Source organism: Pollicipes pollicipes, unplaced genomic scaffold, assembly GCF_011947565.3.
Source record: "Pollicipes pollicipes isolate AB1234 unplaced genomic scaffold, Ppol_2.1 Scaffold_3216;HRSCAF=3773_pilon_pilon_pilon, whole genome shotgun sequence".
Lineage (NCBI taxonomy): Eukaryota > Metazoa > Arthropoda > Thecostraca > Pollicipedomorpha > Pollicipedidae > Pollicipes > Pollicipes pollicipes.
This window is the reverse complement of record NW_023596251.1, coordinates 5,451,144-5,464,554: the sequence shown is the minus strand read 5'-3', so window position 1 is coordinate 5,464,554 and position 13,411 is coordinate 5,451,144. Positions and strand designations below refer to the sequence as shown.

Genomic DNA, 13,411 nt, shown 5'->3' with positions numbered 1-13,411 from the left:
ATTTTGCAAAGGAATGTACAAGTATTTTCCTAACTTCGTTGTAGTCAAGGTACACCCTCCGTCTTCTCATCGTTTACTCGTATCCCACGCGTTAGCTCTTTCAAGTCGCAGCCACGCGAAGTACTGTGTCTTTGCGCGTGGTGTCACTTCGGGATTTTGTTGCGGCTTTACGCCGAGAAGAGCACCCTCCAGCTGACCACTCCTCGTCCGCCGAGGGGAGTGTCCTCCAACTGACCCCTCCTCGTCCGCCGAGAAGAGTGTCGGTGTGTCATACGGAGTGGGAAATTAGGAATCCTTCCCTTCCATAATACGGCATGGGGCTACGGGGACTGGAGATCACGGGGTGGGCTTTGGGGTCATTTTCGGGGTGATTACTTGGGATATCCGCGGCAGCCAGCAATCCGAAAGGCCCCACTTCTTCGCTGTCCTCGTAATGACACAGCTCCTCTGCGGCCTTGGCGTCCTGGGGTTCACAAGGACCTCAGGCTATTCAGGGTGGCTTTGGGCAACATTACCTCATTCCTCACTTCTCTTACTTCATAATTATACAGCTCTGCGCTAGCTTACCCCGGCAACATGGAGAGCATGACCCGGCCAAACAACCCCGGACAATGCTAGCGGCACGACGCGGCGCGCCGCTGGCCCCGGCCGGTCGATAAGCCAGACGGGTCCCGACGGCGGGGTCCTGCTCCGTCACCTGGCCTGCCGCCCCGCGCTCGCCCGTCCGAGGCGACGATGGATGGCGTCGGCGCCGACGGAGGCGACGAGGCCCGCTCGCCGGCGCGCCAGCCCGGGGGTCGGCGGGGTGGACACGGACTTGACTCGGGCCACCACGGACAATCGGCACGTTGGAAGGGCACGTTCGGCGGAGTTGTTTGGCGTTGATATTGTTCCGTTCGAATCTTTTCGGCGCATTCTGATCATTCCATGCCGTTGTCACGGTGATAAGGGAAGTCCATCGTGGTCAAAAAGAGCGTTTGTCGAGGTTTAAAGCGACGTCCGCAGTGTCGAACGGGATATCTGTCGACGAAACAAGCACCAGTTGCGACCAAAAGAGACGCCCGTCGGGTTCGGTTGAGGCGGACGACTGGTGACAGGGGGTGGGGGGGGGGGGGGGGGGGCGGGGTTGTTGGCAGTGATGACAGAGACAGCTGGCGAACATCTTGAAGGGTACATCGTGCGCTGTGATGTGGCAACTAGGTTGACTGTACGATCACCAAGCATTTCCAGGTGGGGCTTCTCTATTTCCTCTTTGAAACGGCATAGGCAGATGTGACACATACCCCGTTGTGCGTGTACCCCATGTGCCGCGTGTTAACCTTGCGCATGTACCCCGGGTACCCCGTTACACTGACGTGCTGCAGAGTGATCTCTGGATGAGCTCCCGTGCTGCCCCAGCCCCGAGCACGGCCAGCAGACGTCGGCTTCAGGTCCGGATACGGGGTTAGTGTTGCTCAGGCTGGGGTAACCATACGGGGTTAGTGCTGCTCAAGCTGGGGTGACCACACGGGGTTAGTGCTGCTCAGGCTGGGGTCACCATACGGTGTTGGTGCTGCTCAGGCTGGGGTCACCATACGGGGTTAGTGCTGCTCAGGCTGGGGTAACCATACGGGGTTAGTGCTGCTCAGGCTGGGGTCACCATACGGGGTTAGTGCTGCTCAGGCTGGGGTAACCATACGGGGTTATTGCTGCTCAAGGCTGGGGTAACCCAGACGGGGTTAGTGCTGCTCAGGCTGGGGTAACCACACCGGGGTTAGTGCTTGCTCAGGTTGGGGGCCACCATACGGGGTTAGTGCTGGCTCAGGCTGGGTAACCACACGGGGTGTGCTGCTCAGGCTGGGGGTCACCATACGGGGTTAGTGCTGCTCAGGCTGGGGTAACCATACGGGGTTATGCTGCTTCAGAGCTGGGGTAACCACACGGGGTTAGTGCTGCTCAGGCTGGGGTCACCATACGGGGTTAGTGCTGCTCAGGCTGGGGTCACCATACGGGGTTAGTGCTGCTCAGGCTGGGGTCACCATACGGGTGGAGGGGGGTCACTCGTCCCCGCGCTGGCAGGAGCATCGGCGTCATCGGCCAGTAAGGAGGACCACCACGCACCAAGCGGTTCCGCAGATGACCATCTTCATTCGCTTGCGAGGGTTTGTGAAGGGGAAGCGATGCTGGTCGCTCTGATCCCGGGGAATATCTATCACTCCTGCCAGGGACTACACGGCCGCTGATAAATTGACAGACTGCGTTAGAGGACGCCGCTCGTCGCCGCAGCGCACGCGTACGGACCATGTCCTCCCATCTTCTGTTGTATGCCATTGCTGAATTGGTGTAGGTAGCGCGTTCCGACTGCATCGTCATCTTTGCGTCAATGCGTTTCGATGTAGGATTAAACGCCGCCTATGTTTAGTAAGGCGGGCGAGGCTGGGGAGTGTGGCTTACTTTGAAGACATTTGCGACTTTGGCAAATGCTATCGATATTTCAGCGGTTTGCTAGCGATTTCTTTAAAGATTTTTATGCGATATTAGTGATTAAGACAGAAGAATTAGTCTTTTCTCTCGGGAAAAAATCAGGAGAATGCCGATATGGATGCGTTGATGTTTCGGCAGCATGCTCTTTATCGAGACGAGTAGCAGAAGTGAATCCTTACTCGTTTCGAAAAAGGCATTTTACCGGAATATTAACGCATCTCTTTTCCAGTCTACTGGTTTTATCCGAGGAATAAGGCTGTTACTACCGTCTTATCTATGTGCATAATGCTCCCGCAAATGCACTAAACAACGTACGTAATTTGAACCAAGTGATATGAACAATGGATAGACACATCAACACCCAGCAGATGATCAGAGACGAAAGATCGAGAGGTGTACATAGTGATCGAGAAAGATCGAGAGGCGTACATAGCTAGCCCGGCTGCCACGGCTAACATTTGAGGCAGCACTGTGATGGCAATGTCAATACCAGTCGCATGCTTCGAAAAAAGCTGGTTATTTTTGTTACACACTGCATTCTGTGGTATTAACGGTCGCCGGCCGAAGCCGGTACAACTATGGCCTTATACTCAGCAGTGACTTCTCGTTCTTTCTAACAGTGTCTGAACATTTCATTTGGATCGCAGACGTAGGATGCTCGGAGAAGTCGGAGGGCTAGACCTGTTTTTAATTCATTGTTATGTGATAATTCTCTCACAGTTTTCATGACAGTAGATGGAGCATGTACCGCTGAACCTTACGATTTGTACACTTATGACTCGAGGGGTAAATTAAGGACGCTTAAGGTTATTTCGTCATTGGTGCAATGTAAAAACGTCTCTGAGAATGGAAGGACAAGTCAACATAGGAGGAATCAAACTGGGATGGGAGGGTGTATTCTCAGCAGCCACATACACCGGCACACACACACACACACACACACACACACACACGCACACACACACACACACACACACACACACACACACACACACACACACACACACACACACACACACACACACACACACACACACACACACACACACACACACACACACACACACACTGGATACAGTCAAAATTCTGTTACACTCACAATTACCTTGAATGCAGTGAAACGCTTCATATGAACACACTCTTCTTGAATGCGCTTGGTTAGCTCGAGGAACTGTTTTTAAGTGAGACGTGCCTTGAAAAAATGAATGAATATTTGGCTTTCCGACCTTAAGGCTTAATCGTGAGGAAGCCTGTAAGACCAGGCGATGTAGATGTGCCAATGCCACGATATTTCCTCCCTGAAGAAGGGCCTCACTAAACCAAAAGGCGTGCATGACTGATACTGGCGAGGTTTCAAACGCTGACAACCTCGCCGTAACGCAGCTCTCCGTACAGACACGCCAGCTACTTCATTTGATACACGGCATGAATTGGATTACGTAGCATAGCAGGGCCACGGACCGGGTCATCACGCGTGCGCGAGTTGGCTCGGTGGCACCAAACACGTCCTCAACGTCACGAGGTATTGCGGGGTGGTGCCAGCATGGATTTCCTGCTCTAATCCAGCGACGCCCCTTCAGACCGAGGCAGCCAACTGAGTGGTGCTTTCAAAACTGGCTTCTCCCTGTTGAACAGCACCCCTCCAGCAGAGAGAAGTTAACGCCGGAGGGTCTGAAGTGTTTGTCGGCCCGTCTCTGAGGTCCTCTGAAAGCCTGGCGTGACAGTGAGTGTGGGAGACCCCGATCAACAACCCTGGCAGCTGATGGTGCGTTGTGAGTTGGCCAGTCCTCTTTAAACTCTTCATAGCCGTTGGCTTTAAGCCCGTGCAAAACAGGGCTGTTTAATTTCTCGCTAAGGCTTCCGAACAGACTGAAAGAGCTCAATTTTGTAGTGAACATGTTGTCACGCGTGGGGCTCGCATCGATTGTTTTTCGTTGCGGACACCGTACAGCCATCTGCTTATATGGTTAGGCTGAAAATCACCGGTTATCTGAGCGTCTGCATCTTAACCACACCGTCTGCCACCGCGAAAGATTGTTGTTGAGCTCGTGCTAACGGCGTCCAGACACCTGGGGAAGCTTTGTTTTGTTTTGCGTAAAGTGGTTGTCGGCTAAAAGCGTTTCTGCTGTGTCTTTTTACGTTCGTGCCAGAGTCATTTGTCTTCTGGAGACTTGCGGGAGGCAAAATAAGGTGGGGAAATCGACCTAAAGCATACAGTTGACAGGAACTGTGTACAACGTTTTCAGTGTCCTAAAAACCGACATTGCATCCCGCACTCTGAATTTATGCGATCCTCGTTTTTCACCTGTCATTCCGCTGATGTTTATACAACAGGCTCACGGATGAGCTCTGTTTTATTGAAGCCTGCTGAAGAAATCCCCACAGGCCACCCTGACTCCGGCTGAGGTCACAACAAGTCACCAAAGGTCACCGCAGGTCCCCCTAACCTCAGATAAGGCTACTACAGGCCACTCTTACTTCAGATGAGACCACCACAGGTCACCACGGGTCACTCTAACTTCAGATACGGCCATCACGGTTTACCAAAGGTCACCTTTACTCCGGATGAGGTCACCAAAGATCATCACAGGCCACCACAGGTCATAGGTCACCGCGGGTCACCACAGTTCACCACAAGTCACCCTAACTCTAGTGCTGAGGTCACCACAGGTTACCACAGATCACCCTAACTCTGGCGCTGAGGCTCAGATCTTCATGGAACTCTTACGTGACGAATTGCACCATCAACACTGCAAGCCGGTTTATGGTGTCTGCTTCGGCAAAAGAGTTCATCACAACAGCGTTCAGCTACTCTGGACGTGGGTGCCCTGACCAGGAGAGCACGTTCTGTGTGTGCACCGCATATCCATATTGATACACTATACGCCGTGATAGCGACGATAAAAAAAACGCGTTGAGATCACCGGCTGCAGCAAGCGAAACCCGAATCGAGGTCATTGGCAAGCTAAAGCCCATACGTTGCTGCCGTGGAGAACAAGCAGTTTCAGATCGCTATCAGCGGGCGCAGCTGTCTCAGACCGCTATCAGCGGGCGCAGCCTGCTGACGCACTTACGCTTTCCTGTGCGCCTCTCGCGCCTCCCTTGACGCCTTCCGCCAGACCCGGAGGCGGACTACCTTCCTGGGTTGATACCTTGGCCGGCTCGACCACGAGCCGGGAAGCGACCTTACCCGTGCGTCCATGTGACCTTCCCGCACGCCCCGTGGCATCAACCGGGTGTCCACGTGACCTCATTCGGGCACCCACCGTCTGCCAGCACCGGCGGCGAGCGGCGCACCAGCGGCCAGGCGTCGCGCCGCTGGCCAGCCGCTCGCCGCCGGCCTCTGAAGGTAGCCCCCGGAGCAGCGCGTGGCGGCGCGCCGGCATGTATGGCCGCGGCGGTGCCGCCTTGCCCCCGCTGCCGGCCGTCCGGACCGGCATCGATTGGTGCTGGGAGCGCGGTCGAACAACCTACCACGGTAAGGCCGGTTTGCGGCGCCAGTATGGACCGGGGGCGGGTCACATCGACAACAACGCGCCGAATCCAATTGAACGGCGCTCGGTTATTCATGGTTGGCGGTTGAAACTCACTTGGCGCTGGCTGTCGCGCAGGGGTTGATAGTGCGCTATTTTCGTTATTCCGTCCATCCGACACTAGATGAGTGTTGACCACACCCGCCTATCAACCATGTCGTATTAGTTCTACCTACCCGCTTGATAACGAGGCTGAGGAAGCGTCGTACAGGCTCTGTTTTTGCTTTGGAATTTGAGGATGGCATGCATTTGTAAAATAACCATTACCAAAATAACCACCAGTTGTAGTACATTATCACCTTTCTTGAAGTGTCTATCCAATATTCTGGAGGTTTCTACTTATACTCGTATGCCTACCTGCCATTTTCCCCGAATTTCTAACCAGCCCAGTCCACCACCTACTTACTACGGGCGTCGATGAGTTCACCAAACGTTAATTACCCTCATACTGCTTCTGTTCCAAATGTGAGCGTTTTTTCGTATATAACTTGAAGACTTTCATGTCTTTCCGTGTGAGCAATCTCAGGCTCGACGCATGCCTTTTGAACCGAGAACGGATATGTCGGTGTATATATACCTGAGTGTCGAACGATGCCAATGTCCAACGCGTAAGGCCTACTCAAATTCCAAACGGCAAATCACGAATCATCCAAATAGTGTAGCAATGTAGCAGTGATGTTTAGGGCATGCTTTCTTCGCCCATTTCCGTCGCCTGGTTTCTATCATCCGAAGTCATGGCTTCCACAAGTACGCGAAGCGAGCTTCGCCCTGACATTAAGAGGAAGTTTGTTTGACAGTGAAAGAGTTTAAACACAATGTGGTTCATGCGTCAACCCGATCCAGTGGAAACAGCCACGGTGGTCTCACGATCACAGCAGCGCACATTTTATAACTACGTGGCCATGCTTGCTAGAAGATCAGCGAAGATTACCTGATGCCGGCACATGATCAGCCAAGATTACCAGATACCGCCACACTGTCAGCCAAGATTACCAGACACCGCCACACAATCAGCCAAGATTACCAGATTCCGGCGCATAATTTGCCTGATGTTGCCTCGCTCACGGCCGGCGTTGTTTGCTGGCGTCCAAACGCCGCGGCGCTCGGCCAATATTTGACAACCATGGCGTCTGGCGAGCATAGCTGCATGTAAACATTGCATCCAGAAGGGATCGCATGGCGAAATCGCTCGCCGGCTGGCAGCTGACGGCCCAGTCAGGAGACGCGAGGGATATAGTTGAAACAATGGGACCGGGACCCGTTGCACGCCGCAAATGCTTCAAACAACTGCTTCGCTCGGAGAAGTATCAGTTGAATGCAGACTTACTCAATGAAAGCAAGGCAAGCAATGCAAGGCAGTCATCAACGGATCTCGCTTTTATCGTTCTCGTATTCATTTTTACCTGGAATCCTTCGAGCGCATCATAACGTACCATTTATAGAGGCGCATTTAGCCACTCGGTCCTATGCCAAATTTCCCATTTGGCAAACGTAACAAAACAGCGCCCTCCCTAGCCTCGCCTGCAAGGCAGCTCAGTCGGCCGGAACGAGGCTACAAACATCGCAAGGGACGGGGAAGAGAAACCGCGCTCTTGGTCTGCAGAAAGACACTGGACTCTTCATCCGACGTCACTGGATACAAGCCCCAGACCGGGCGCATTGTTTGGTCCGATTGATATGGAAAGGTCAGCTAGCAGCTGCCCAACAAAGGTTAACCCAGACGCGGAGTGGCTATGCCGCAGCATTGTGCGGTGCATAAAACCCTCCGCGAGTCTGTCTGGCGAAAGAGCGGAGGCAAAATCGCTCGTTAAACGGGACGGCACAACGTGGGTAGTGGGTTCAGCGTTTACTCAATAAAATATGTTAAGTACGCGCCCTGAGCCTGAAGCCACGCATGCTAGCTATCAGTATATCAGTCTATGTCGCCTCTGGGCTCAGAGTTCGGGTTGTCGTCTGTGCCAGACCTGGTCAGGTCTGGTCATGACTTCGAGTCTGTGCCGGACCTAGTCGGGACTCCGAGCTGGCGCCAGGCCCGGCCGGGATTCCGAGCCTGTGCCGGACCTAGCCGTGACTTGGAACTTCTGCCGGACCTGGCCGTGACTCGGAGCCTCTGCCGGACCTGGCCGTGACTCGGAGCCTCTGCCGGATCTGGCCGTGACTCGGAGCCTCTGCCGGGCCTAGCTGTGACTCGGAGCCTCTGCCGGACCTGGCCATGACTCGCAGCCTCTGCCGGACCTGGCCGTGACTCGGGGCCTGTGCCGGAGTCTGGGCCGGCATCAGCCCCGTCCAGGGCTGGCCGAATGCTCCGGCGTGGCCGGGTCGCTGCTGCATCGCCAGACCACCAGGCGCCCCGCCATGTTGTCAAATATTTACACCGATTCCGATCGGCGCTGCTCCGCCCGAGAACCGGCGCATTGTTCGCCGCCCAGAGCCGGGGTCTGGGGTCGCCCCTGCACCAGAGGCGGCGCCAGATCGGCGCCAGTGTGTGCCGCGTATTTCTTTCGGCAGGGACGTGATTGACATGGCGCTCTGTATTTCGGGGCAAAAGGTGCGACATGGCTGTATTGGGGGGAGGGCGTGAGGTGTTGACATGGCGCTGTATTCGGGGCAGGATGGTGTCGAAGGCGCGTATTTCGGGGCAGGGACGTGAGGCGACGATGGGCGTATTCGGGCAGGGACTGAGGTGTTGAAGCCTGTAGGGGGGCGGGGTATGTGAGGTGGGTCTGACCTGGAAGGGTGTCAGACTGGTCGGCTCCGTCGGCCGGAGCGCCCAGCCAGAGCGCTGGTTACGGCCGTGGTGGCGAGGCCGGTGGGATCGCTCATTTGTTTCGAAATTGGAAAACAGGATTGGCAGGGCTAGATGTAAGCCGTGGACTCAGCAAAATCTTAGCGAATTTCACAGAGATTCCAGCAAAGCTCTCCCAAAGAAACGGAAGTTCCCAGGAGCTTCCAATCAAAACCGCGAAAGCATCATGGACTGTATAAGCAGGACACCAGGCTCCTGACAACAGCCAGAATAACTGTAGGGCTGGCAATCGTTCCATCTAAATGCTTAAGTCGTTACAAGCCATTGCACCCTTTTAATGTGTGTGTGGGGGGGGGGGGGGGTTGCAGGGGGCAGTGGAACTTTTCCACGGCGGGAATCTCAAGCTTAGAACCCACGACCAAAAAACATCGCTCAAAGCATACGGCCACTGTCAAGCTCCCCGAAACTGAGACTCAGGAACGGAGCCCTCTGAGATTGTTGTCGGAACTCACGCCAAGAACAGCTCCCGGCCCGGGCTTCCCTCTTCTCAGCCAGCCCCGGCAACGCGACTCATCACGTCACCGACGCGCATCATACAATCGATGAGCGCTTGAGCGCCTTTAATAGAAACAGAATCTGCCCAAAAGAGGATTAAACGTCCGGAAAATACAGCTCAAAATAGCCTCGCAGGCCGGGTTTTGTTGCTGCGTTGCCGACGCCCAGCTGTCCCCTGGTAAGTCTCTTGGTAAGCTGTCTCCTGTCTAACCGTCCCCTGTCTCGTAGTAACAGTGAAGAGCAAGTTACCAGTCGTCGGAAGCTTCTTCACGCCGCGTTTGGACTCGTCATATCGATCATGGCAGGGCGGTCACGCACTGAAGCCTGAGTCGTCAGTTGCAGATGAGAGGGAATTGAATGTGCCCTGGGCTGAGGGCACACACTTCCGGTACAGTCACAGCTGGCTAGGTACAATCGATAGACAGCTGCCCAGCTAAGATAAAATCTGAGATCAAATCTGAGATCACAGAGATCAGCACAGCTGCTCCTCCATCCTCTCAAGAGGGGGAAGAAAGATACAGGTGAAGGAATTGGTGCACAAACAGAGCTGGCAGGGCCTCAAACTGCGCTGAATGTTTTCGACGCTCTTCACCTTTCCATCCGCACCAGCGGCGTGTGAGTGCCGTTCACTTCGATACACCTGATGTATTGAGCAGCCAGCAAACTTAGCAGCAGAATGCGTCGTCGAATACTGCAAGCGCCATGTCAACACCTCACCGTCCTTGCCCCGAAATACAGCGCCACGTCAACACCTCACCGTCCCTGCCCCGAAATACAGCGCCATGTCAACACCTCACCGTCCCTGCCCCGAAATACAGCGCCATGTCAACACCTCACCGTCCCTGCCCCGAAATACAGCGCCATGTCAACACCTCACGGTCCCTGCCCCGAAATACAGCGCCACGTCAACACCTCACCGTCCCTGCCCCGAAATACAGCGCCATTCTTCGCGCGGCATCCTTGCCAGTCAGCTTGTAGCTACTCAGCGGGCCGCTAGCCACGCAGGGCCTTTTGTGTGAGAGATAGAAATACTGGCTGGACGGGAAAGAAATACGCGCAGTTGTATCACAAAGACCAAGTAGCAGCCGTGATGGTACACGCGCGGACTCTGCGACAACACGCAACGGGGTTATCATGATGTAAGTTGTTTTCTGGTGTCTTTGGAAGTGCAAATTATATGCAGACTTTTTGAGAACGAACGCGTCTCTCCGTGAAGATGAGCGATCGGTATGGCAAGTCACTGACGGCTGTGTCTTTGTCCAGGCACCTAGTCCAAAACTGCGGATTTGGAAAGATTATACACACAAAAGTCCCGATGCACGTACCCTGTTCGATCGGGTTCTACGACACTTTCTTTGAGAACTTTTCGACTTGATCTTGTCAGCATAAGCATATTCAAAGTCGACTGCAAATAGGCCTCGTGCACAAAATTGACAAAATCCTCCAAAAAAGCCCATACGACACCCCTGGCCGGGGCAGCTGCTCGGTGCCGGTTCTGTGCGCCGTCTTCCCGCCCGCCGCCCGACACCAGATCCTGTCGCCCCTTGGTGACGACTCGGGAGCCCCTGTCACCCCGTGGAGACAGCTCGGGAGCTCCTGTCGCCCCGTGGTGACGACTCGGGAGCCCCTGTCACCCCGTGGAGACAGCTCGGGAGCTCCTGTCGCCCCTTGGTGACGACTCGGGAGCCCCTGTCACCCCGTGGAGACAGCTCGGGAGCTCCTGTCGCCCCTTGGTGACGACTCGGGAGCCCCTGTCACCCCGTGGAGACAGCTCGGGAGCTCTCGTCGCCCCGTGGAGACGGCTCGGGGGCCACACCACTGACGGGGCTCGGCGACAAACACTCGGCCCGGCCCCGACGGCAGCACAAGCTGGTGCCTTCGTCGCCGGCCAGTGTAAACCATCCGATCAAAAAGCAAACAGTTTTGGTAGGCCGCGTCCGGTGCCAGGCCCGGCGCCAGCGCCGGGGAGAGCGGGGAGGCGGGCCGCCACCGAAAACGTCGGGTGACGCGAGAACACGTGGCCGGGTGGCCGGTGACGTAGGAATGCAGAGGGGGTCGGGTGTTGGGGGGGGGGGGGGATCACGGGATCGCTTGGTGTGGTCAGACGGATTGGCGGAGCCGCTGAGGCGAGGTGATCTGTGGGGATGAGAGCTGTTACGACAGCTTGCAGTAATGCGCTTTGCCGCCGCTGGTCCGCTTGTGCGGGGCCACTTGTAAATGGAAATAAAAGCTGCATGTGATAATCGAAAGTTAGTAGCATGCACATTTAGGGGCTGTGAAAAACAAATGCATTTGATGTGCCGGTAATAATGTACCGCGCATTACCATCCAGGAAGAAATTCAAACCTGCATCTTATTGCGTGAGGGGCTTTAAAAGGGCACAAAGGGGCATAAAAGATAGCCAGGAACAGAACGGAAGCAAAACAGCAGCATTCATTTTCTGCCATAATACCACATTTTATTTATTGTTCTTGGCAGCTTCTCGCAAGTGGTGGCATCAACATGCACTAGGAAATAGCAACAGCAGGGGGAAGTCCCATGAATAGTTGAGCCTCGATACACTAGCCGTGGATCGCAATGGAAGAAGACCGGGTGCCTGTGGCGTAAAGAGGTCTTTTTCAAAGATGACTGCTTTCTCGCATGCATCCGAATGACCCCAAGTACAGGTCACGAGTGCCTATTTAAGCACACCCGCAAAAGCATACGCGCTCAATCACTCGCTCAATGGGGGTGCTTGCTCTGGTTGCCAATTAATCTATTGAGTGACGTTTGCGCCACAAGTGTCGTTCAACCGTTCGTTTAAGCCAGCGTGACTGTTCCTGTCCGCCCAAACATGCTAGGCACCGCCACCGCAAGTCGTTTCCTTAACCAGCTACCTCACGTGGTTCGAGAGGGTGACGATGCTGGTGATCTTCATCAACTGCGTCACCCTGGGCATGTACCAGCCGTGCGAGGACGCCAAGTGCGCCAGCAGCCGCTGCAGACTCCTGGAGGTAAGCGCGCAACCCCGTATGTTTATGTGTAACACAGCAAGCCTTCGAGCGGCGAGGCTGGCGCGTCACCTGCTGACCATGCACTGAAAAACAGGCAAGCCTACCGAGAGTTCTCTAAGGCTGTCGAAGGGTAGAGCTTGCCTCTGCTGAGAGCCACACTTTACGAGAACTTCAGAGTGAGTCCTTTGGTCTTATGTCGCTCTCAGCTAGGCTCTCTGTTGTGTCGCTCTAGCAGTCCAGGCTCTCAGCGTCACCGCGAATTACCTCGCGTGAGAAAGCTTATCTCAGTAACCGATCGATTGGAGCATGGTGACAATCGAGCGCTTTCGAGCGAGATAACCTGCACTGATGCCGGGAACCCTGCAGAAAAGTTCTCAGACCAAACAGACGCCTGCATGGTCTCTGAGCACTCTTGGGGGTCTCACCCATTTTTCAGTCATCGTGGTGATAAACTTGCAATATGCGATCATGCAATATATCTCTACTTTTGATCGTAATCATCTATATCGACCCCCACCAAAGACAAAAACAAAAAAGCATTGGGATCCGCGTAACAACACATAATCAAGTAGTCAAAACGCAGCCCAACAAAAGGACATATCTCCTTGAGAACAACAGGGTGACGTGTCTCAGCAGGTTTACCCCTCCCACAGAAAAACGACGCGTCTCCATTGACGTACGCCAGAAAGGCATCACATCACGTCGTGTTGTTAGAACACAGCACAGCAGAACGACACATCCCACAGCTGAATGACTCATCGCATGGTAGAGCAAGGCACCCTGCCGCAAAACAACGCATTTCATGGTAGAACGGCGCATCTCCATTGAGGTACGCTGACGACAAAAGCCAAAACTTCCAAATCGGCATTGCGAACACACTTGTATAATCATAACACAGCACAACAGAAGGATGCATTGCAATCAGAACGATGAAACATATTTCCCAGCAGAGCGACACATTCTACAGCAGCACGACGCTACTCTATGGACATGCGCATGAGATCGGGTTTCCAAACCAGCCACAACACAAACTCGCGTCAACTATCGGTGACGCCTCCGCGCTGCACGCACCTACTGGACCTGCGTGCTATGGCCACCGACCGGCAAGCCACTTTGCGCGT

At 54.6% G+C, this 13,411-nt stretch overlaps 1 protein-coding gene across 1 annotated transcript in view; it reads left to right on the top strand.

The window, feature by feature from the left end:
• The window catches only part of Ca-alpha1T (Ca[2+]-channel protein alpha[[1]] subunit T), a 170,371-nt gene that overhangs the window by 51,558 nt on the left and 105,402 nt on the right, over positions 1-13,411 (top strand). Inside the window, 1 exon segment of the mRNA XM_037213767.1 lies at positions 12,179-12,290. Coding sequence (XP_037069662.1) covers positions 12,179-12,290 — 112 coding nt within the window.